At 41.5% G+C, this 26,675-nt stretch overlaps 2 protein-coding genes across 11 annotated transcripts in view; both read right to left on the reverse strand.

The window, feature by feature from the left end:
• The window catches only part of LOC115074712 (glycine N-acyltransferase-like protein 2), a 66,512-nt gene that overhangs the window by 10,902 nt on the left and 28,935 nt on the right, over nt 1-26,675 (reverse strand). For 6 of the 10 annotated variants that reach the window (XM_029574464.1, XM_029574461.1, XM_029574465.1 and 3 more), the window contains 2 exons: nt 25,434-25,617; nt 16,233-17,388 (listed from right to left, as the gene is read on the reverse strand). In XM_029574464.1, coding sequence (XP_029430324.1) covers nt 16,968-17,388; nt 25,434-25,617 — 605 coding nt within the window. In that variant the 3' untranslated portion in view covers nt 16,233-16,967. Of the gene's footprint in view, nt 1-13,786; nt 14,485-16,232; nt 17,389-21,998; nt 22,174-25,433; nt 25,618-26,675 lie in introns of those variants that run through there. The other 4 variants (XM_029574470.1, XM_029574471.1, XM_029574462.1 and 1 more) reach the window with 4 other exon arrangements.
• On the reverse strand, nt 4,582-11,424 carry LOC115074717 (glycine N-acyltransferase-like protein 2; the record flags this gene model as incomplete). Its single annotated transcript, XM_029574476.1, has 2 exons — nt 4,582-6,135; nt 11,282-11,424. Coding segments are annotated over 2 exons (564 nt in total), but the record flags the coding sequence as incomplete, so codon positions are not given.

Raw genomic sequence — 26,675 nt, forward strand, 5'->3', positions numbered from 1 at the left:
ACTCCTCGCTCGATCACCAGGGAGTTGTGGTAAGTCTGGGGGGGGGATTAAGGAGGGTGAGGGGGTTTAAATTTTTTTTTTGCACATATGTACATATACCCAACTCATTGGATTTTTTTTATGTCCATATTGGCCGCAAGTGGGACCCCCTTTCGGACATAAAAAATATGAACATAAAATTTTGCTCTGCACATCCCTACTGTCCATACACAGAGGTCGTGTGCCCAAATCTGCTCTTCAGGGTTTGCTTAGCACTTTAGACACTAATCTACCTTTCTCTTCAACACCATTGTGTACTTGCTGACTGTTGGAACAAAGTTTGAGCTGCTGTGTGATTACTAGGGATGAGGCGTGAGGGAGTAGCGTCTTGTGGAGAACGTGCACAGGCGAGGAGCACAGGGCCTAGAGGACTGCAGCTTCTCGGGAGCCGGGCAGACTTCCCAGACTGACTGCTATCCCTGTAGTGGGCTGCCTTCAGGACCTGGATACCACCTGTAAGGTCATCCTTACCTTACACGTATTAAAGAGATCCCAAGGCATCCCAGTACAGGAGTGGCAGGCAGCCTGGGGAAGTCTGCCCGGCTCCCGAGCAGCTGCAGTCCTCTAGGCCCTTTGCTGCTTGCCTGTGCACGTTCTCCACAAGACACCTCTCCTTCCCCATCTCCCTTGCCCCAGCCCAAGGAATCTTATAGAGCGCTTAAGTTAAAATGTAAGATGTCTTCTCTCTAGAGCAAAAAGAGAAGAAGCTTGAACAGACCTGATCTGGAACTTTTCTCCGACATGGCAGCAAAAGGAAGAAAAATAAATAATAAATTAGTTCTGAATTTTTATTTTAAGAGGTTCAAACTAAAAAGAAAAATGAATAAACAAAAGAAATGGACATGCTATGAAAAAATTGTGAAATAATAAGGTGACAGGAAAAATGTTCTTTCACTTTGGCAGAAAAAAAAGGACTGAGGAGCCTCTTCTGGTGGCAAATACAGTGGAAGAAGCCCTCATGCTGACAAAGACATCTAGATCTGTCTGAGCTCTGACAGAACTCGTTCCGTGTCAGCGTCCTACACTGTGTGGCTGCATTACACATGCTTGTCCATACAGAAAGCTTTTCCACATTTGTATTTTTATTTTAAACAGCAAACACAAAGTTCTTTTTTTTCTTTACAATTTATTATTCTTTTTCATTACAGATTCTTCTTTAGAACAGAAATCAACCAAACAAGTAAGTTTCCTTTCCTTTCCCATCTCCCAAGCTTCGCCTGTTCTGGAACATTCTATGCTTCTTTTACAGGTTTTCCATCATCTCAGTCAGATGACATCAGAGAAAACAATTACTGTGGGATTTGGTACTTTAGAGTTCTTTATGAAATAAAGTTTAATTAGCAATAATTCAATTCTGAACCTGTTCCTGAATAAAAAATTCTGGATGAAACTGAATATCTCATGATGTCTCTCTCCTTCCACAAACTTCTGTCCTATGATGTTTTTCAGGCAGCATTTTCAATGACTTTATTAGAAAAATTCAGGTAAATTTTCACATTTTGTCTTTATTTAAAAAAAATATTGAGGTCCATTTCCAGCTGCTGTTTGGCTCGGCTAGTGAACCAGTTAACTAGTAGGGTATATTCAGCAGTGCAGTTGCACCGCTCACTATACAAGGCCATCTATGTTTAACCGGCTAACTTTAGGACAGATCAGAATTAGCTTCGTAAGTTATGCAGTTAACTCCATTCCTCCTCAGAACGCCTCTTACCCACCCATGCAACACCACTTCTTATCTGTCTAAATTCTAGCTGAGTAATAAGAATTCAGATGGATAAGGGTTAAATATAGCCAGGTAAGCCAATTAGATGGATAACTATTACAATATCCATCTAAATGGCTTTTGAATATGGACCTCATCATTTCTTACTGTTTATTCTTCCGGATATAGACCAGTCTTTTTCAGCATGAGCTATCACACACGTCTAGACTTAGCCAGATAACACTTATCCGGCTAAGTCTCATTTGTACGTGGATATTCAGCATCATCCTTGTAAATTAGTCCGATAATAAATGTCCAGCTAAGTTACTTAGCCGGCTGGCCTCTCAAAATCTACCTCACAAGTTTCAAATTTAGGGCCTGATTTAATAATTTCTTTCCTCATAGGTTCATTTCAGATATTGCACGGATTCTAATTTAGAAAACTCTAAAATCAATTCCTCACTACAGAAGATCACAAAACCCAGGGATATAGATAAAAGCAAGAGAAAGAATAGAAGGAATGGAGAAAGGCTAGCGCTCTTAAGCTGGAAAAAGAGACAACTGCAAGAGGATATGATTGAGAATTATAAAGTAATGAGTGGGGTGGAACAAATAAATAGGGAGTGGTTATTTTATCTGTCATTTCAAGTAACACTAAGACTAGGAGACCTTCCATGAAACTAGCAAATGGCAGATCTAAAACAAAACATAGGAAGTAAATAATAGGGATGTGAATCGTGTGCCATATCGTCTTAACGATTGAAATCGTGTGGCAGGAGAAGAAAATCATGTTAGGCACGATTATTTCGTTGAAAAATCGTTAAAAATCGTTTTTTCCGATTAGTGCGCACTAACGGGAGTTAGTGCGCACTAACAGAAATTGATACAATTTGACACTTTTCAGGTCAGTTAAGGTCAGTTTAGGAATGAATATGTATTCCTATTGGCTGCCCTCTTATTTATTCATGTTACCAAGGTTCCCACTGACAGGATATGGGGGATGGGAAATGGAAACAGTTGGTAGCTTGACAAAAAAGTAATGTGATCAGTCAATGTGACTAGAACTTGTGCCCTAACCCTGATACCAGGGGTGTTGTGATCTTCCTGCACACAGTGCCCTAACCCTGGCACCAGGGGTGTTGTGATCTTCATGTACACACAGTGCCCTATCCCTATTAATACCAGGAGTGTTGTGATCTTCCTGCACATAGTGCCCTAACCCTGGCACCAGGGGTGTTGTGATCTTCATGTACACACAGTGCCCTATCCCTATTAATACCAGGAGTGTTGTGATCTTCCTGCACACAGTGCCCTAACCCTGGCACCAGGGGTGTTGTGATCTTCATGCACACAGTGCCCTATCCCTATTAATACCAGGAGTGTTGTGATCTTCCTGCACACAGTGCCCTAACCCTGGCACCAGGGGTGTTGTGATCTTCCTGCACACAGTGCCCTATCCCTATTAATACCAGGAGTGTTGTGATCTTCCTGCACACAGTGCCCTAACCCTGATACCAGGGGTGTTGTGATCTTCCTGCACACAGTGCCCTAACCCTGGCACCAGGGGTGTTGTGATCTTCATGTACACACAGTGCCCTATCCCTATTAATACCAGGAGTGTTGTGATCTTCCTGCACACAGTGCCCTAACCCTGACACCAGGGGTGTTGTGATCTTCCTGCACACAGTGCCCTATCCTATACCAGGAGTGTTGTGATCTTCCTGGACACAGTGCCCTAACCCTGACACCAGGGGTGTTGTGATCTTCCTGCACACAGTGCCCTATCCCTATTAATACTAGGAGTGTTGTGATCTTCCTGCACACAGTGCCCTAACCCTGACACCAGGGGTGTTGTGATCTTCCTGCACACAGTGCCCTATCCTATACCAGGAGTGTTGTGATCTTCCTGGACACAGTGCCCTAACCCTGACACCAGGGGTATTGTGATCTTCCTGCACACAGTGTCCTATCCCTATTAATACCAGGAGTGTTGTGATCTTCCTGCACACAGTGCCCTAACCCTGACACCAGGGGTGTTGTGATCTTCCTGCATGCAGTGCCCTATCCCGCCTGCATTACTAGTGAGAGGCTGGCTTCACAGACAGGGGGAGCTTCCTGACCCTCAGTCCTCCCCTCCCCATGTCCCAGCCAGTGAATAGTGTGTGGGTGAGGGGGGGGGGGGGAGGATGGTGAGGATGAAACAGCTCCTTCCCTGCATTACTAGTGAGAGGCTGGCTTCACAGACAGGGGGGAGCTTCCTGACAAAAATAACAAAAATAATAAACAAACAAGTTCTAGTCACATGAGTGATGATTATCACGTTACTTTTTTTGTCAAGCTTCCAATTGTTTCCATTTCACATCCCCCCAACCATTACCTCAGTGGGAACCTTGGTAACATCAATAGATAAGAGCACAGCCAGCCAATAAGAATACATATTCATTCCTAAGTGACCTTTACTGACCTGGGAAGTGTCAACACTTTGTTTCATTTTCTGTTGGTGTTCGTGAGTTTCCAGTTCCATTTCCCATCCCCCCAACCATCACCTCAGTGGGAACCTTGGTAACATCAATAGATAAGAGGGCAGCCAGCCAATAGGAACACATATTCATTCCTAACTGACCTTTACTGACCTGGAAAGTGTCAATTTGTATCATTTTCTGTTAGTGCGCACTAACGGGAGTTAGTGCGCACTAACTGGGAGTTAGTGCGCACTAACTGGGAGTTAGTGCGCACTAACAGAAAATCGTTAAATCGTGTTAGTGCGCACTAACTCCCGTTAGTGTGCACTAACACGATTTAACGATTTTTAACGATAAATCGTTAGAATTTCTATTGTATTGTGTTCTATAACGATTTAAGACAATATTAACATTATCGGACGATAATTTTAATCGTTGAAAAACGATTCACATCCCTAGTAAATAATGCTATGGAATCTGTTGCCAGAGGATGTGGTCAAGGAAACTAGCACAGTGGGGTTCAACAGAGGATTGGAGAAGTTCCTAAAGGAGAAGTCCATAAGCAGTTATTAGCCAGACAGACTGGGGAAAGCCAGCACTTACCCCTGGGAGTGAGATACAAGAAATAAATCAACTATTGGGGATCTGCCGGGTGCTTGCAACCTGGACTGGTCACGGTCAGAGACAGGATGCTGGGCTGGATGCACATGTGTCTGACCCAGCAGGGCAAGTCTTATCTTCTTATTTTGTTATTCAGTTGAGGATGAATAACTGCATGATGGGGAGAAACAACAGGAGGGTCATTAAGGAGCAGAGCAGCTTTTCTTTACTCTGTTCTGAGATCTTCACTTCAACATCCTCCTCCCCGTTTCCCTGCACACTGCCTGGAAGAGGAGGGTCTAGAAAGAAATCAGAAGGTAAATACAATCTAATTGACTTCCCTAGTTTGAACAAAAAGCAGAGGTGAAACTGTAGCTGACTGGAATTCACAAATTCAATATAGTCAGAGAATGGGAAATAAAGCCTTAAATCTGGCCCTAAATTTAAATATTACAGTTAGTTCCTCGGGTTTCCCTAACCTTGCACTGGGATCTTAGCACTGTGTTTTCTCTGGACAGATCAATCACAGAGCAGTTAGTAGTAACATCATATCCTCTTGACATATTTATTTATTTATTTATTTTATTTAAAATTTTTATATACCGGCATTCATGATACAATCACATCATGCCGGTTTACATAGAACAGGGGTGTACAAAGAACAAATGAGTAACCTTTTAGTGAGGAATAATAATACATATGTATTATTAGGAAACTTGATTCATTTTAGAGGGATTGGAGCAAGAAAAGAGGATCACAGATTTGTACTGAGATGGAAATGACAACATATTAAGTTTACTAAGAGTGATGCTGAACTAAACCTGAGCCTGAGGATGGAGAGCAAACCAGCAGAGCGAATGAAAGAAAGCTGCAGGATAAGTGCATTGAGAACATGGGAAAATAATGCAAGGTCACAGGGGACTTGTGATTGGGTGGCAGGTCCACTGATACCAGTTTCCAGGTGCAATGTGAAAACCTGCTCCCATTGTAGCACGTTTTGAAGCTTCATTACCCTCTGCAACGTGGCCGTAAATGGGTGCATGTTCCAGGATACGGAAAGGAGGCTGGGTGATAAGCACTAATACTTGCTTCCAGATTCCAGTATTGCGTCTCTCAGGTACAGTAAACCCCATCCTGTACTCCGAGGATTGTTCTGTAACAACCCAACTTACAGGGTTCCCATCCGAATCCGTGGCACTAAAGCTGGGGAAGTGACGGATACAGCGTTGGATGTAACGGAGGCTGTGCTCGTTCCCTCCAAATCCCCATCCCTGGTTTACCTGACCTGCATGGCATTCACTCAGGGGTGCAAGTCGAAAGGTCTGACCATCACTGCAAAACAACCACAACAACAACTCAGATTCTCCCTGGTGCAGTGCACAGAAAAGCAGAAGTAAGAGATATCATAGCAGAAAGCTTTATTGTTCTCCCAGACCGTAGATAAGTTTGATAGACAGAGTGCTAGGGACAAGCACAGGACATGCACTCACAGCTGAATAATTTCAGAGACAAACATTTTGGGCAACCTGATCATTGTTTCTGTAAGGTACAATGAAGGGCTACAATGCAAATAAACTGGAGGAGATTATTCAGACTGGGGTTTCTTCTATTACAAAACAAAATATGTTTGAAGGGAGATTTCATTACAATTTCCACATTTATCAATTAACCAACAATATCTCACAGATGATCTTTAAACCTATCAGCAATAGAAAAGCAAAGCGACATTCTCTATAGTTAATGATAATGAATTTTGTCATCTTCAAAAGAGTTTTTACTCAATGAAGTTTAAATTATGAAACATTCTCAAGCAGCAGTAGAAATAATTGAAATAAGGTTTAGAAGAAAGACACATTTTGCTAGGTAAGATGATAGAACTACAAAGCTATTAGCAAAATGTGGGGAAGGGGATGGGTATAACCTGCATTTTGCAACAGTTACTAGCAAAGCAACTTGCTGGGTAGACTGGATGGAGCATTTGATTCTTTAGCTGCTGTCATTTACTGTCTTACTCTGTTATTGTGTCACTTGCATCTGAAGAAGTGGAGACTCTTCTCGAAAGCTCATGCTTCAATAAATTGGTTAGTCTATCAGTGCCACCCAACTTCTGTCATTGAGTATCTGTTACTGTGTCATATTTTACTTTGTCACTATGTTACTGAGTCACACTATAGTCATTATGATACACTATCACTATGTTAATGTCACCATATTACTGTGTCACTATATTGCTGCATCACTATGTTTCTGTGTTACTAAGTCACCGCATTATTATGTTACTGTGTCATATATTACTGTGTCACTATGTTGCTGTGTCACCATGTTACTGTGCTACTTTTGTTTTCAAGATTATCTACTAAATGAGGACTTTCCTAGATGATTTCCCAACCTTTTTCCTTTTTCCACTCGCAACCTCAACCCACCCTTTTCCCTCACCCCCGCCACTCCTCCCATTTGACATACCATGTATATTCCAGCTGTATATATTCCATATATATATATTTCCATGTATATTTCCGCTGATTATAATCCATGTTTCTGTATTATTAATTTATTGTTTTATGTTAATTTATAGTTTGTAATTTTGTTAACTTATTGTTCAATTACTTAATTCTGTCCTATCTTCCGACATCCATGTTTTTACTCTCCCTGTTTTAATGTAACTTCTCTTTTGCACTTATACGTTAATTGGTTTTTCCCCTTGTTCTAATGTAAACTGGTACGATAAGACCTGGTCTTGAGTGTCGGTATAGTAAAAGAAGTTAAATAAATAAATAAATAAATAAATGATTAGAAAGGCACTCGTGTAAACCTCCATGTAACAGTGATCCTGGGTATAAAATTACCTGAGACTTTTTATGTAACCTGTATAACATCTTCTACCTCCAAAGTCTTAGCTGATTTGGACTATCTTATGCCCTCTGATTATCCTCCATGGCAAGTTTACAATTTGGCCCCTCCATGTTACAACCCTGACCTCTTCATAGGTGGATAGCCCTTAAATTGGAACATTTGGCAACAGTGTGGAATTGTGTTTATCCTTCAAGTTGTTGATAATTGGAGAATGTTACCTTTAGAAGATTTATGAGACATTTTCGAAGACCTGCAGTCTTGATACTCATTTCCTGAATCCCAAAGATGTTTTGACTTTTCAAAAACATCTGGCATCCTCATTCATTTCAAAAGGGCATTGATGCATGGTCACTTAGCTTGTGCATTGAGCCTTTTGTTCATGTTGCTCAATCACAGGGAAGCCTCTATCGACACAAAGATCATCTTTCTAAGATCTAGATTTATTATATTGTTAAAACTTTTGCAGGAAATAATAAAAAATTGGGTCTGGTTATTTCAGAAATATCACAACCTCTTGCATAGGTATTTTATTGCAATGCATGTTAAATTTATTGAGAGAGAAAGAGAAAGAGAGAGAAAGAGACTCTAGATGTTCATAGAAAACCAGACCTATTTATGCCACTCTATGAGATGGCATCAATAATTTGGGGTGCGTTTTGTATGGTGAGTTGGGGTTTAGGGGGCAGTTTAAGATGAACAGTGAGACGAACAAACAGCACAGCTAACTTTAGTGAAGTTTTAATGTGATTTGGATGGATGGAAGGTGAAAGAAGAGGATGTTTGTACCATGTTCTCTCTACCGAGCTTGCATCAAGCTCATGCTTTGCCGATTTCCATATTTTTTGCAATTTGCGAAAAATATTGCATGCTTTATGATGTTATTTCATGCGTTAGGACCCTAACACCCATGATAATGGCCTAACATGATTTGATAAATGACCCTGTAAATCCTTGAATAAATAGTATAAATGAATTAAAAAAGCGTTATCTAAGCAGGAAAGTTGGGAGGTGCTGGGAAAAACAGCAACTTCATTTTTTAAAAAAAAAAAGTTTGTTTCTGTTGCTTGTCACTGCCTCAGGACGTGGCAGGGAGGCAGATGCCTAGGATCAGAACTTATAGGTGAGGGGTTTTGTTAATGAAGGTAAATGTTAGCCAGTATTAGTGGGTTAGAGTCCTGACGCAGACTGAAGGAAAGACAGCTGGAATGATGTCATACGTGATGGCATCAGGGATCCAATCTTTAGTTGGGGGGACTGTCAATTTTTAACTAAATAAAGAAAAGTATATAGTTTTTAAAAGAAATGATAGTGGTGATCAGTCAAAAACAATCAGACTACCTGACTGAGGTAGATTTATAGTGCTAAAAATGTTTTAAAATATATGAATTATTACCATGAACACCCAGATGTAATAAAGAGTAAAATTAATCTATAAAACATGAAGAAAAATTTAGTAAAGAATAAGAAAAGTGTATTTAAATGTTAGGAATTCTAACTAATTGTCAGGGATTATGTCATCTGCTGGCAGGTTTGGGGTTAAATTACTACATTTTTGCAGATGACATACAGTTTCTTGTACCTATTGATGATACAATAGAAAAAGCTCCTCCAGGTCTGCCACTCTAGCCTCCAGAGATCAGACTCGTTCTCTGAGAGCCAGGAGCTCTTTGCATCGCATGCACATGTACAACTTCTCACCGGTGGGTAAAAAATCATACATGTGACACTCGATGCAAAAGACTGGGAAGCACCCCTCTTGCTGCTGGACTACTGCCTTCATCTCAAATTTGTTCAGTTCCTAGTTAAACTTTAGGTTGCTATGGGAGTAGGAATGTGTCTAATATCCTTTAAATGTAGTAGTGAATTCACTATATGTCTGGTTGTGGCCTACAGGGGAATTATCAAACTCTCAATAAGGTGTGGGGAATTCATGAAGTGACGTTAAAAGGCTAGGTTTTTTTTAGTTTAGTTTTTTATTTTTTAGTGTAAAAGTGGCACCTGCCTATAAATTAAAGGATGAGCTAGGGGTGGGTGGGTGAGGGGTGGGAGGGTTTGGAAATACAAAAGTCTAACTTCTGTTTATTCACTACCTTACTGACTATTAAAAGCACAAACAAACACACTAAATAATATTCTCCAATAGTTAACTTTGCCCTAATACTTAAAAAATATATTCCCAAGAAAAACTTACTGATTCCTTTTAGCCACCAGCAAGGTGATCCTCGCCTCTCAATGCTCAGTGAAAATTATCCAGGCCAAGGGCAGGAAGTTTAATTGTTGGTGAGTTTCTGCTTGGCCAAATGATTTGTCTTTTTAGGGTTTAAGTTGCAATAGTTTATGTTGTATTGCTTTCATGAAATTAGAGAGTATTGAGGCTGTGTTTCAAATGATTTAGAGAGTGGGATATAAAACTGTAAGTTGTCAGTGTACAGGAAGAAAGTTATTCCTAGATTCATCAGTAATTTACATAGTGGATGCAAGTAAATGTTGAATAGCTTTGCTGAGATGGCTGAGCCTTGAGGGAGCCCTGCATTGCATTTGAATGTGTCAGATATATGATTGCCCAGTTTGACTTGGAATGTTCTGTTAGACAGAAATCTGATAACTATGCCATCGATTCCTATGTTTCTCATCTCATGATGTCTCTCTCCCCATTCCAATAAACCTTCTGTCCTGAAACTATTCAGTCACATTATGTTTCTCAGGTAGCATTTTCAATGACTTTATTAGAAAAATTCAGGTAAATGATCATATTTTATTCAAAGTGTAATAAATAAAAAACCTTATATTTTTGATGTTGTATTTACTCTTTTGGATGTAGCCCTGTTTTTGGGGGTTTTTTTTTTTTTTTAGAATAATCAGTGTTTGGGATGTGCAGCTCATGAATATTTGTTTGTTTTTTGTTTTAAGGGGAGTCATTTTTTAAGATTCGTTACATTTTTTTTTATTTTGTTCATTTCCAGAATTGAAAACCAAAAATACCCTCCTCCAAATAAAATTGCAGGTATTTTTGAAGAAAGTGAAATCGGCCTTATTTGCCTATTTAACATATTTTTTTCAAAATGAATACGTAGCCCTACATAGTGACTTTTGCACAATAGTACCAAATTATTCATAGAAAGAATAAAACTCACAAGTTTCCTATTTAGGGCCTGATTTAATAAGGTTCAGTTCAGACATTACATAGAATCCAATTTAGAACTTCAACCTCAATTCCTCACTGCAGATGATCACAAAACTTATGGACATTGAAGAGGTACAGAAAAAAAACAACAAATAGGGTAAAAGGGATGGAGAAAGGCGAGAGCTCTTAAGCTGGGAAAAGAGACAAGTGCAAGAGGATATGATGGAGATTCATAAAATAACAAGTGAGGTGGAACAGGTAAATAGGGAGTGGTTATTTACCCTTTCAAGTAACACCAGGAGTAGGAGACCCTCCATGAAACAAGCAAATGGCAGAACTAAAACAAAACATAGGAAGTAAAGAATGCCATGCAATCTGTTGCCAGAGGATGTGGTCAAGGCAACTAGCACAGTGGGGTTCAAAAGAGGATTGGAGAAGTCCCTAAAGGAGAAGTCCATAAGCAGTTATTAGCCAGACAGACTGGGGAAAGCCAGCACTTACCCCTGGGAGTGAGATACAAGAAATAAATCAACTATTGGGGATCTGCCGGGTACTTGCAACCTGGACTGGTCACTGTCAGAGACAGGATGCTGGGCTGGATGCACATGTGTCTGACCCAGCAGGGCAAGTCTTATCTTCTTATTTTGTTATTCAGTTGAGGATGAATAACTGCATGATGGGGAGAAACAACAGGAGGGTCATTAAGGAGCAGAGCAGCTTTTCTTTACTCTGTTCTGAGATCTTCACTTCAACATCCTCCTCCCCGTTTCCCTGCACACTGCCTGGAAGAGGAGGGTCTAGAAAGAAATCAGAAGATAAATGCAATCTAATTGACTTCCCTAGTTTGAACAAAAAGCAGAGGTGAAACTGTAGCTGACTGGAATTCACAAATTCAATATAGTCAGAGAATGGGAAATAAAGCCTTAAATCTGGCCCTAAATTTAAATATTACAGTTAGTTCCTCGGGTTTCCCTAACCTTGCACTGGGATCTTAGCACTGTGTTTTCTCTGGACAGATCAATCACAGAGCAGTTAGTAGTAACATCATATAAGAACATAAGAAAATGCCATACTGGGTCAGACCAAGGGTCCATCAAGCCCAGCATCCTGTTTCCAACAGTGGCCAATCCAGGCCATAAGAACCTGGCAAGTACCCAAAAACTAAGTCTATTCCATGTAACCATTGCTAATGGCAGTGGCTATTCTCTAAGTGAACTTAATAACAGGTAATGGACTTCTCCTCCAAGAACTTATCCAATCCTTTTTTAAACACAGCTATACTAACTGCACGAACCACATTCTCTGGCAACAAATTCCAGAGTTTAATTGTGCGTTGAGTAAAAAAGAACTTTCTCCGATTAGTTTTAAATGTGCCACACGCTAACTTCATGGAGTGTCCCCTAGTCTTTCTACTATCTGAAAGAGTAAATAACCGATTCACATCTACCCGTTCTAGACCTCTCATGATTTTAAACACCTCTATCATGTCCCCCCTCAGTCGTCTCTTCTCCAAGCTGAAAAGTCCTAACCTCTTTAGTCTTTCCTCATAGGGGAGTTGTTCCATTCCCCTTATCATTTTGGTAGCCCTTCTCTGTACCTTCTCCATCGCAATTATATCTTTTTTGAGATGCGGCGACCAGAATTGTACACAGTATTCAAGGTGCGGTCTCACCATGGAGCGATACAGAGGCATTATGACATTTTCCGTTTTATTCATCATTCCTTTTCTAATAATTCCCAACATTCTGTTTGCTTTTTTGACTGCCGCAGCACACTGAACCGACGATTTCAATGTGTTATCCACTATGACACCTAGATCTCTTTCTTGGGTTGTAGCACCTAATATGGAACCCAACATCGTGTAATTATAGCATGGTTTATTTTTCCCTATATGCATCACCTTGCACTTATCCACATTAAATTTCATTTGCCATTTGGATGCCCAATTTTCCAGTCTCACAAGGTCTTCCTGCAATTTATCACAATCTGCTTGTGATTTAACTACTCTGCACAATTTTGTGTCATCTGCAAATTTGATTATCTCACTCGTCGTATTTCTTTCCAGATCATTTATAAATATATTGAACAGTAAGGTTCCCAATACAGATCCCTGAGGCACTCCACTGTCCACTCCCTTCCACTGAGAAAATTGCCCATTTAATCCTACTCTCTGTTTCCTGTCTTTTAGCCAGTTTGCAATCCACGAAAGGACATCGCCACCTATCCCATGACTTTTTACTTTTCCTAGAAGCCTCTCATGAGGAACTTTGTCAAACGCCTTCTGAAAATCCAAGTATACTATATCTACCGGTTCACCTTTATCCACATGTTTATTAACTCCTTCAAAAAAGTGAAGCAGATTTGTGAGGCAAGACTTGCCCTGGGTAAAGCCATGCTGACTTTGTTCCATTAAACCATGTCTTTCTATATGTTCTGTGATTTTGATGTTTAGAACACTTTCCACTATTTTTCCTGGCACTGAAGTCAGGCTAACCGGTCTGTAGTTTCCCGGATCACCCCTGGAGCCCTTTTTAAATATTGGGGTTACATTTGCTATCCTTCAGTCTTCAGGTACAATGGATGATTTTAATGATAAGTTACAAATTTTACTAATAGGTCTGAAATTTCATTTTTAGTTCCTTCAGAACTCTGGGTGTATACCATCCGGTCCAGGTGATTTACTACTCTTCAGTTTGTCAATCAGGCCTACCACATCTTCTAGGTTCACCGTGATTTGATTCAGTCCATCTGAATCATTACCCATGAAAACCTTCTCCATTATGGGTACCTCCCCAACATCCTCTTCAGTAAACACCGAAGCAAAGAAATCATTTAATCTTTCCGCGATGGCCTTATCTTCTCTAAGTGCCCCTTTAACCCCTCGATCATCTAACGGTCCAACTGACTCCCTCACAGGCTTTCTGCTTCGGATATATTTAAAAAAGTTTTTACTGTGAGTTTTTGCCTCTACAGCCAACTTCTTTTCAAATTCTTTCTTAGCCTGTCTTATCAATGTCTTACATTTAACTTGCCAATGTTTATGCTTTATCCTATTTTCTTCCTCTTGACATATGTATTATTAGGAAACTTGATTCATTTTAGAGGGATTGGAGCAAGAAAAGAGGATCACAGATTTGTACTGAGATGGAAATGACAACATATTAAGTTTACTAAGAGTGATGCTGAGCTAAACCTGAGCCTGAAGATGGAGAGCAAACCAGCAGAGCGAATGAAAGAAAGCTGCAGGATAAGTGCATTGAGAACATGGGAAAATAATGCAAGGTCACAGGGGACTTCTGATTGGACGGCAGGTCCACTGATACCAGTTTCCAGGTGCAATTTGAAAGCCTGATGCTATTGAAGCACGTTTTGAAGCTTCGTTACCCTCTGCAACGTGGCCGTAAATGGGTGCATGTTCCAGGATACGGAAAGGAGGCTGGGTGATAAGCACTAATACTTGCTTCAAGATTCCAGTATTGCGTCTCTCAGGTAGAGTAAACCCCATCCTGTACTCTGAGGATTGTTCTGTAACAACCCAACTTACAGGGTTCCCATCCGAATCCATGGCACTAAAGCTGGGGAAGTGACGGATACAGCGTTGGATGTAACGGAGGCTGTGCTCGTTCCCTCCAAATCCCCATCCCTGGTTTACCTGATCTGCATGGCTTTCACTCAGGGGCACAAGTCGAAAGTTCTGACCATCACTGCAAAACAACCACAACAACAACTCAGACTCTCCCTGGTGCAGTGCACAGAAAAGCAGAAGTACGAGATATCATAGCAGAAAGCTTTATTGTTCTCCCAGACCGTAGACAGGTTTGATAGACAGAGTGCTAGGGACAAGCACAGGACATGCACCTGATCATTGTATCTGTAAGGTACAATGAAGGGCAACAATGCAAATAAACTGGAGGAGATTATTCAGACTGGGGTTTCTTCTATTACAAAACAAAATATGTTTGAAGGGAGATTTCATTACAATTTCCACATTTATCAATTAACCAACAATATCTCACAGATGATCTTTAAACCTATCAGCAATAGAAAAGCAAAGTGGCATTCTCTATAGTTAATGATAATGAATTTTGTCATCTTCAAAAGAGTTTTTACTCAATGAAGTTTAAATTATGAAACATTCTCAAGCAGCAGTAGAAATAACTGAAATAAGGTTTAGAAGAAAGACACATTTTGCTAGGTAAGATGATAGAACTACAAAGCTATTAGCAAAATGTGGGGAAGGGGATGGGTATAACCTGCATTTTGCAACAGTTACTAGCAAAGCAACTTGCTGGGTAGACTGGATGGAGCATTTGATTCTTTAGCTGCTGTCATTTACTGTCTTACTCTGTTATTGTGTCACTTGCATCTGAAGAAGTGGAGACTCTTCTCGAAAGCTCATGCTTCAATAAATTGGTTAGTCTATCAGTGCCACCCAACTTCTGTCATTGAGTCTCTGTTACTGTGTCATATTTTACTGTGTCACTATGTTACTGAGTCACACTATAGTCATTATGATACACTGTCACTATGTTAATGTCACCATATTACTGTGTCACTATGTTGCTGCATCACTATGTTTCTGTGTTACTAAGTAGTTTGTATGTAGGGATCAATAGCAGCTTTGCTTGTTCTGTTTTCCTCATGGGGGGTGTAATATTTGCAGTGTTAACTTTCATAAGTAGAGTTATTGCTGTTTGAGTGCTGGCAGTTAGTGTTATTTTTATTATAGAGAGTTTATTGCACTGTAATTCTCTTTTCTTGTGGCTCTCTGAAGGTCATAGGGATGTGAATCGTTTTTGAACGATTAAAATTATCGTCAGATAATTTTAAAATCGTCCAAAATCGTTAGAGTGCAGATACAATACAAATACAATACAATACAATACAAATACAATACAAATGCCCCGATTTATCATCAGGGGCACTATGTCATATGGGCGACAGTCGCCCGTATGACATAGTGAGGGCAAAGGTAGCGCCATGAGAATGTGCAAGATTTAGGAAATTGAATTTTTCTCTGCTTGTAATTCAACTTGAAAAATTTGTAATGTAAATGGAAATTTTGGGTTATATGCAAAAATTTAATTTGAAAATGAAGATGTTTTTAAAGGTATTGAAAAATGTGTGTGGTGAGTGTGTATGAATGTGTGATTAAGTGATATGTTTGAGTTTGAGGTTGATATTCCTTGTGTGAGATTTTAAAAGGTTGTGTCTGGAATTTTCTTCATTTTTGAATACTAATAAAGTTTCGAATATTATATATGTCACTACTTGTTTTTGGATATTTGTAGTTTTATGATATATGATCACATGCCAGAATAGTTGTATCTGTTCAGAGGATGTGGTCAAGGCAACTAGCACAGTGGGGTTCAAAAGAGGATTGGAGAAGTTCCTAAAGGAGAAGTCCATAAGCAGTTATTAGCCAGACAGACTTGGGAAAGCCAGCACTTACCCCTGGGAGTGAGATACAAGAAATAAATCAACTATTGGGGATCTGCCAGGTGCTTGCAACCTGGACTGGTCACTGTCAGAGACAGGATGCTGGGCTGGATGCACATGTGTCTGACCCAGCAGGGCAAGTCTTATCTTCTTATTTTGTTATTCAGTTGAGTTTACTCTCCCTGCAGACTGCATGACTGGGAGAAACAGCAGAAGGGCAGGGGTGGATTAAGGAGCAGAGTGGCTTTCCTTTACTCTATTCTGATCTCTTTTCTCCAGCATCCTCACTCCTCCTCCCCTGTTCCCTGCACACCAAATGGAAGGGGAGGGACCAGAAAGGAATCGGAAAGTAAGTGCAATCTAAATGACTTCCATGTTTGGGCAAAATGCAGAGCTGAGATTGCAGCTAATTGGAAGAGAATGGGAAATAAACTGTTAAATCTGGCCCCAGATCTAAATATTATATTTGGCTCCTCAGTTTTCATTAACCTTGCACTTAGATCTTAGGAAAATTAAATCACCTTTGCTCTAGAAAGTTCACAAGGTAGGAACTGGTCAATCACAGAGCACCCAGATATCAACAAATGTATTACAGGGATGGTGGAAGAAAGAATGGTGACAGGTTTGTGCTGAGATGGAAATGACCACATCCTAAGGTTACTATGAGCAATGGGGAGCAAACCAGCCGAGAGCATGAAAGAAAGCTTCAGGTTAAGAGCAGTGAGAACATGGGGAAAATAATGCAAGGTCACAGGGGACTTCTGACTGGACGGCAGGTCCACTGATACCAGTTGCCAGGAGCAATGTGAAAGCCTGCTCCCATTGTAGCACGTATTGAAGCGTCATTGTCCTCTGTGATGTGGCAATAAACGGGTCCATGTTCCAGGATACGGAAAGGAGGCTGGGTGATAAGCGATAATAATTGTTTTATAATTCCGGTATTGCGTCTCTCAGGCAGAGTAAACCCCATCCTGTACTCCAAGGATTGTTCTGTAACAGCCCAGCTAACAGGGTTCCCATCCGAATCCATAACACCAAAACTTGGGAAGTGAAGGATGCAACGTTGGATGTAACGCAGGCTGTGCTCGTTCCCGCCAAATGCCCATCCTTGGTTTACCCGATCGGCGTAGCACTCACTCAGGGGAGCAAGTTGATAGATCTTACCATCACTGCAAAACAACAACAACTCAGGGGTTAATTCGATTAGAAAATAAATGATGTTTGAGGGGAGATTTAATTACAGTCTCCCCATTTATCAATGAACCTACAAGATCTCACAGTTAATGTCTGAATCTAAGAGCAGCAATAAAACAAAGAGCATTCTCTACATCAGCGGTTCTCAACCTATGGGTCGCGACCCCGGCGGGGGTCGCGTGCTCCGGGTCTCTCCCGCTGCCGTTGCCGCACGTTCAAGCCCAGCGGGAACGGCAGCGGCGCTAGAAGAAGCTGTGGCACTTGTGGCTGGGCCTTTTCTTCTTCCCGCGCACCCCCCCCCCCCCGTGACCCGGAACAGGAAGTGAGACGCGGTGCGCGGGAAGGAGAAAGAGCCGGCCCGTGCCGCGTGATAAAGCAGCAGCGGCAGCAGCAGCGTCATCGGGCCCCGGGCAATCGAAGCAGCCGGAAATCAAGAAAGGAGAGAGAGAGCAGCAGGAGCCTCCCGCGGCCGATGGGATCTACTTTCTTGGCCTGCGGGGGCTGGAGGAGGAGGAGGCTGCAGTTTCCATTTGTGCTCCGGGGGAGGAAGTGAGTGAGAGAAAGAAGCAGCCAGCGAGCCTGTGTGTGAGTGAGAGAAACTGGTCAGAGAGCTGATGTGTGTGTGTATGTGAGAGACAATGAAAGTGACTGATGTGTATGTGAGAGTGTGAGACATTAGTCAGGGAGGTGACTGATGTGTATGTGAGAGTGTGAGACATTAGTCAGGGAGGTGACTGATGTGTATGTGAGAGACAATGAAAGTGACTGATGTGTGTGTGAGAGTGTGAGACATTAGTCAGGGAGGTGACTGATGTGTATGTGAGAGACAATGAAAGTGACTGATGTGTGTGTGAGAGTGTGAGACATTAGTCAGGGAGGTGACTGATGTGTATGTGAGAGTGTGAGACATTAGTCAGGGAGGTGACTGATGTGTATGTGAGAGACAATGAAAGTGACTGATGTGTATGTGAGAGTGTGAGACATTAGTCAGGGAGGTGACTGATGTGTATGTGAGAGACAATGAAAGTGACTGATGTGTGTGTGAGAGTGTGAGACATTAGTCAGGGAGGTGACTGATGTGTGTGTGTGAGAGAGAGAAGAAGCATGGAAGGGAGAAGTCTGGGTATGTGAGAAAGCATGGGCGTAAGAAGCCTGGTGTTGTGGGGGTGAAAGAAAGCATGGGAGTGAGAAACCAGGGTGAGTGTGCATGCATGAGAGAGAGAGACTGCTTGGTAAGGTGATGGTGTGTGTGAGAGAAAAAGACTGGTGTGTGTGTGTGTGAATGTGAGAGAATGTGATTCAGGGAATGAGAAGCCTGTGCACGTGGAGAGTGAGCATGGACATGAGAGAGACTGGTGTGTGTGTAACAGAGAGAAAGTGATTATGGGAATGAGAAGCCTGTGCATGTGGAGAGAGTGAGCATGAGAGTGAGAGACTGGTGAGTGAGTGAGTGTGTGTGTGTGAGAGAGAGAGAGAGACAGAGAAAGTGATTATGAGCGTGAGAAGCCCATATATGTAAGTAGAACACGGGAGTGGGAAGCCTGTGTGTGTGTGTGTGTGTGTGTGTGTGTGTATGGCATGAGAGAAACTGTTCAGGAAGGTGACTGGTGTGTGTGTGTGTGAGAAAGTGATTATGAGAGTGAGAAGCCCGTATATGTAAGTAGAAAACGGGAGTGGGAAGCCTGTGTGTGTGTATGGCATGAGAGAAACTGTTCAGGAAGGTGACTGGTGTATTTGTCAAAGACTGTTTGGGAGATGATTGGTGTGTGAGAGACAGAAACTGGTCATGGGGGCATGACTGGTATGGTGTGTGTGTGTGTGAGTCATGGGCACTAAGGAAGAGGACCATAAGTATAGAGCTTAGCTTATACTGCTGCTTCTGGTGAGTGCCACGGCCTGCAGGGAAGGGGAGTAGGAGAGCTGCTGGAGGGGGTAAGTAAAGGTGGCTTTTTAAGTTTATTTTTCTTGACTGCCATTTTAATTGTGTGATGTCTGCTTTTTTGAAATATTTTATTGGTGTTTGGAGAATGTTTAATAGTTTTTATGCATTTTTAATTGTTGGATGTTCATAGCTGTTTAGAAACATTTATTCTGCTTATTAGTATAGTTTTACAATTATTTCTGTGTGGGGATCTATAGCTGCTTGCTAGTTCTGTTTTCCTAATAAGAGGTGTATTGGTTTTTAGGACCTGATTTAATATTTGTAGTGTTGCCTTTTCATAGATAGGGTTGCTCCTGTTTGAGTGTATTCCATAATACAGGTGTAACTGTGTGCGGATTAGTTTATGTGCATTACTACAGATCCTGGGAGTATGTTAGGTCGGTTCTGTGTCTGTTACCGAGATGAGATATTTTACTAGCATGTAAGCGTTTGTATCGGTCTTATTTGTTGTGTTTTCTCAGAGGACATGCATTGGTGGTAAACTGCTGTCTTTTCATAAGTAGGGCTATTGAGCCTGGAAGTAGAAGGAGTTTGAGTTGCTGTTACTGAGATGTCACTAGAACCAGAATATCTTTTTTGTAGGGTGAGTTGTATGGGGAATGTCATAATTCTGCTTTACATCCATTATTGTGGGTCAGGGGGGTTCCTGTGGATACAAACTGTACTTTTACATCTAGCCCCGTGACGATCATGGGTCAGTGTGCCATGCATGTGAGAACCTATGGTGAGTTGAGTTACATTCACATTATAAATGTCATAATTAAATGATAAGTGTGCACTAAAATCCAACCCCATCCATAACCCCACCCCCATATGACCAAAGCCCCGCCCTCACCCCACCCTCACGGGGCGAGGGCGGGGCGAGGGGTCACCGCAACATGAGGAACTGTATTGCGGGGTCACGGCATTAGAAAGGTTGAGAACCACTGCTCTACAGTGAAGGATAATAGATTTTGCCATCTTCAAAAAAGGGACTTTCTACCCACAGAAGGTAAAGTAATGAAAGACCTTTGAACAGCAGTAGAAATAAGTGAAATAAGATTTAGAAGAAAGAAACATTGATGGGTACAATTATATTGTATTTTGAAATTTTAAAGAATATTAAGACCTGGCTCATGTTTAAAGGAAATTGGAAGTAAGAAATTGTGATGCACTTACTGATCAGACTGTTTAATTGTGAAATGTGTATTGTTTTACTGTTTTCTGCCTTGGCTACGTGGGACCGCCTTCTGATTTGTTTTATTGTTTTACTGTTGTACATCACTTTGGAAGATTTGCTTTTAAATCGGGAAGGTGGTTGGTAAATTGTATCAAATAAATTAAATAAATAGCTACAAAGCTGCTAGCAGAATATGGGAAAGGGGTTGGGTGTAACCTAAATGGCGAAGCAGTTACTACCCAAACCACTTGTTGGACAGTCTGGATGGACCATTTGGTTCTTTACCTGCCATCATTTATTGCATTACTATGTTACTCCATTTTACAAAATGGCGCGGGCCATCCATTGCTCCTTCCATGTGACAGGGGCCGAGCAATTGCACCGGTAGCCCCTGTCACATGGAAAGGGCAAAGGGCCACCGGCACCATTTTGATTAGTGGCAGCCGATGGCCCGAGAGGGAGAGATCGCTCCTGGGACCCCACTGGACCACCAGGGCTTTTAGTAAGTCTTGGGGAGGGATCGGGATGGTGGGGGAGGGGGGGTTGTAATTAAGTGAATTTGAAGGGTTGGGTGTGTGTGTGGGGGGTGGGGAGGGTTGGCTTGTTTCTGAAAACAAAATGAAAAATGTTTTTGGGTTCGGGGAGTGGACTGAAATGGTCCACCCTGAACCGAAAATGAACCAAAAAAAAAATTGTGCACATCCCTAATATAAACGTTCATCAGGACAATTGGTCAGAGCTTCTTCCTTGAGTGGAGTTCTCCCACAACGCCCACATTGCCGCTGCCACAGGTATCTCGCCCTTTTCCATCATTTACGGGAAACAGCCACGACCACCGCTACCTATTCCATTGCCTTCTCCTGCTGCGCAAGCCACTGCCGATGCCCTCAAGGCACTTTGGAACCAGACAAATCTTCACTTATGGCAAGCCACTTCCCGGGCCAAGAAATCTGCTGACAGCCATCGACGCTCGGCTCTTGAGTTCCTTCATGGCCAGAAAGTCTGGTTAAGCACCTGGTATATTTGACTCAAGATACCTTCTCAGAGGTTTGCACCAAGATATATTGGACCTTTTCCAAACATTCGTCATTCGGACCAGTAACTTACCAACTCCGGCTGCCGCCTACATTGGGAATCCACAATACGTTCCATGTATCACTCCTAAAACCTGTGGTCCTTTCCTGGCCTTCATGAAAGGCTCCTGCACCTCCTCCACTGATCACAGAAACCGATACCACTTATAAAGTCCACGAAGTCTTTGATGTCTGCCGTAGGGGCCGCCGGTGGGAATACCTTCTTTCCTGGGAGGGTTACGGCCCTGAAGAAAATTCATGGGAGCCAGCCTATAACATCCTAGATAAGAAACTCCTCCTCCAGTTTCATCGTGCCCATCCGGGCAAACCCAGACTGCCAAGGGGGGGCATAGAGGAGGGGGTACTGTTATGCATGCCGGCCACGGCAGACCCACGGCTCAGCCCCCTCACCTCTCTTAAAGTGATCCAGCACTTGGTCCCTCATCTCTGGTGGCTGTGGGCCACCAGCTCCATCCTCAGGCCATCCTCGGGGCCTCCGGCTCTGCTATAGCTCCTGATGCTCCATGTCGGGCCTCTCTGCATGGCCAGTGGAGAGACGCCATCCCGACCAGCACCGCGCCCCTCCCTAGGCATGCATACAAGTTATTGTGTTACTATATTACTGCATTACTATGTTACTGTGTCACTGTGTTACTGCATCACTAAGTTACTGTGTTACTGCATCACTAAGTTACTGTGTTACTATATTACTGCATTACTATGTTACTGTGTCACTGTGTTACTGCATCACTAAGTTATTGTGTTACTATATTACTGCATTACTATGTCACTGTGTTACTGCATCACTAAGTTACTGTGTTACTATATTACTGCATTACTATGTTACTGTGTCACTGTGTTACTGCATCACTAAGTTACTTTTTTACTATATTACTGCATTACTATGTTACTGTGTCACTGTGTTACTGCATCACTAAGTTACTGTGTTACTATATTACTGCATTACTATGTTACTGTATTACTGCATCACTAAGTTACTGTGTTACTATATTACTGCATTACTATGTCCCTGTGTTACTGCATCACTAAGTTACTGTGTTACTATATTACTGCATTACTATGTTACTGTGTCACTGTGTTACTGCATCACTAAGTTACTGTGTTACTGCATCACTAAGTTACTGTGTTACTATATTACTGCATTACTATGTTACTGTGTCACTGTGTTACTGCATCACTAAGTTATTGTGTTACTATATTACTGCATTACTATGTCACTGTGTTACTGCATCACTAAGTTACTGTGTTACTATATTACTGCATTACTATGTTACTGTGTCACTGTGTTACTGCATCACTAAGTTACTTTTTTACTATATTACTGCATTACTATGTTACTGTGTCACTGTGTTACTGCATCACTAAGTTACTGTGTTACTATATTACTGCATTACTATGTTACTGTATTACTGCATCACTAAGTTACTGTGTTACTATATTACTGCATTACTATGTCCCTGTGTTACTGCATCACTAAGTTACTGTGTTACTATATTACTGCATTACTATGTTACTGTATTACATAGAATATGATGACAAATAAAGACCTAAAATCCTATCTAGTTGACCCAACTCCATTCTGCTGCAGTACCAAAGACCCACATGATTTTTCACTTTTCCCTCACTTTTTCATAACCAGGATTTCTCAGAATTTTTTTCCCATGGCTTCTTACATTCTGTCAATTTTTCTGTCTCCATCACCTTTCCTGGAAATGCCATCTTCCCAGGATGAAAAAGAACCAAAGAAGAAAACACAAACTGTCTTAGATAAAGGACAAGGTCCTATAAGTGGCTATGAAGTAAATATTTAAAAAGCTACTGAGTTGAACCTAACCAGCTAAGTAAAGCACTGACATTTTAAATAAATTGAGGAGGTCAAAATGTGACCAGCTAGATTTATCATACTTAACTAGGAAATCAGCACTGACCAGCTAAGTCCATAGGGAAGGAGGGAGGGAGAAATTTTGGGCAGCCAGAGCTCTTACAGCACCTAGATTTGGCCAGCAAAATTAGGTAGCTATGCCTGAAAAGTACTGCTGGCTGTCTAACTTTATCTCCCAACCAAACCTTACTCCCAAGGTTGCTCTGAGTTTTGACAGGGAAGTGATTATCCCCTTGTACAGGTCCTTGGTGAGGCCTCACCTAGAGTACTGTGCTCAGTTCTGGAGTTCGTATGTCCGAAGGGACAGAGACAGGTTGGAAGTGGTCCAGAGAAGGACGACAAAAAAGGTGGAGGGTCTTCATCGAATGATTTATGAGGAGAGATTGAAGAATCTAAATATGTACACCCTGGAGGAAAGGAGGAGCAGAGGTGATATGATACAGACTTTCAGATATTCTAAAGACAATGACAAACCTTTTCCATTGGAAAAAAAACAGCAGAACCAGGGGTCACGATTTGAAACTCCAGGGAGGAAGACTCAGAACCAATGTCAGGAAATATTTCTTCAAGGAGAAGGTGGTGGATGCCTGAAACGCCCTTCCAGAGGAAGTGGTGAAGACCAAAACTGTGAAGGATTTCAAAGGGGCGTGGGATAAACACTGTGGATCCATAAAGTCTAAAGGATGTGAATGAAGAGAAGAGGCATGGGGGTAGTTTGCGGGAATGACGGCTACTACCTGGAGATAATAATACTCTTATTCAATAAACATACTCACTGTCAATGCAACTCCAGCATTGCTCTATGCTTCAGCGGCAATGAGGAAATGTGGAAAAAAAGAATTTGCATTCACAAAAAAACAGGGAGTAGCTTGCTTTTTGCGGCAGTTACTACCCCAAACCAAATAAGTCTGATACTTCACTTTCAGTGCATATCCAGCATAGCTCTCTGCTTCAACGGCAGGGGAGAAAGAGGAAAAGAGGAATTATATTCAGGCAACAACCAACAAGGAATGAATTACATAGTCTGGGCAAACAAATAATTATGGGAGTAGCTTGCTTATTACAGCGGTTATTACCCTGAATCAATTAAGCCTGATACTTCACTGGGAATACATATCCAGCGCAACGCACTGCTTGAACGGCAGGGGGAATGAAGAAAAGAGGAATTATATTCAGACAACAACTAACAAGGATTGTTTGGCACTGGCAGGGTAAACAAATAAGCATGGGAGTAACTTGCTTATTGCAGCAGTTATTACCCTGAATCAATTAAGCCTGATATTTCACTGGGAATACATATCCAGCGCAACGCACTGCTTCAATGGCAGGGGGAATGAAGAAAAGAGGAATTATATTCAGACAACAACTAACAAGGATTGTTTGGCACTGGCAGGGTAAACAAATAATTATGGGAGTAGCTTGCTTATTACAGCGGTTATTACCCTGAATCAATTAAGCCTGATATTTCACTGGGAATACATATCCAGCACAACGCACTGCTTCAACGGCAGGGGGAATGAAGAAAAGAGGAATTATATTCAGACAACAACTAACAAGGATTGTTTGGCACTGGCAGGGTAAACAAATAAGCATGGGAGTAACTTGCTTATTGCAGCAGTTGCTACCCCTGCCCAATTGAGCTGGATGCTTCGCTTGGATGCAGCGCCAGCGCTGCTCTCTACATCGATGGCGGGGGTGGAGGGGAAACTGGAACCAGGAGGGTGCTGATGGGGGCCAAGAGTAACAGATAAGTATGAGAAAAAAAATGTAAAAAGTGTGAAAGCTTGCTGGGCAGACTGGATGGGCCATTTGGTCTTCTTCTGCCGTCATTTCTTTGTTTCTATGTTACATAGGCCACAATAGTTAATATAACACAGGCATTGCAGGCGGGACCTTCTCAGGCTTTCAGCATCTACCAAATATAAACTGAAGAAAGTACACACCTGCCTTGCAGAAGAGGGGCAGTGGTTGATCCATCCTTTATCTCAGTGGCAAAATCTCCTTTGTTTGTATCTGATGGCTCTACGGTCTTTTCCATGGTAAACAACGTATTCTTGGCTATATCCATCTTCACCATTTTGGACACAGAGACATCCTTTAGCACCTTGTCCACACTCGACTGGAATCCTGGCAAGACACAACAAATTTTGAAGCCGATGTACTAATCTGCGGATATCCCATGACTTAGTGGCCTGGTTATGTGAAAGTTTGCTACAGATGAAAACAGGTTCTGCAGCAAACATTTCCATGAGATTTTGCTATTGTCTGTGCCAAATAAAGATAACTACGTCATGTGTCAATTTGCTTCAAATTATAATTTAATGAGCTGGTTTGCATGATATTGCATTTCACTAGTTTATTAGTTTTTAATATTTATAAAATTTCACATATAGAACTTTTATCACAGCAAAAGGGGCAATTTTGCAAACCGTGTGAAATGCGTGGAAACTAACATTTGGGGGTTTCCATGCATTTTTGCACGTGAAGCCTGGTCTGCAAAACCTTTCATGGTTTACTGCATCTGTGTCATTGTATAAACAAGAGACTTATCACCCTCTTTCTTTCATTAACTATCCAACATCCCAGACATCACAATTAGATAGTAGGGAATACACTGCAATCCATAGGATGTGTACATCTGGGATCATGTCATTAACTGTAAGAAAGGGTATTCAGCTCCCCACATTTGTTTTTTTAATGTTTGGAGATTTTTAATCTCCAAACAGGAGGTATGTCCACCGATACGATGTGCAAACAGTTGTCGGTATATAAAATCTTTAAAATAAATAAATAAGTACCATTTCATTTATTTATTTATTTATTTAAGGGTTTTTTATATACCGAGGCACGTTTGCAAAACATCACCTCGGTTCACAATGTAACATAACTTAGCAACAAGCTTTACAATAATATCATTTTTTAACAGGGAGTGGATTTAATGTTTATTTTACAGAAACAAAATAGACATAAAAGAAAACAAAAAGAAAGAAAATAATGGATGGAGCCCTGCTCCAGCCCAAAAATGATACTGGTTGTGGGGCCAGGAACCACCCAGACCCCCTCGTACCCTGGGTATAAGGGTCCTGGGCATGAAAAGTGGCAGGAGGTATGAACACTTGCCTCCTGCCCCCTCATCTCTCTGAAATGCTGCTAACACTGAGACTATGATGCTGGTCTCAGAACTG

Source organism: Rhinatrema bivittatum, chromosome 13 (genome assembly GCF_901001135.1).
Source record: "Rhinatrema bivittatum chromosome 13, aRhiBiv1.1, whole genome shotgun sequence".
NCBI lineage: Eukaryota > Metazoa > Chordata > Amphibia > Gymnophiona > Rhinatrematidae > Rhinatrema > Rhinatrema bivittatum.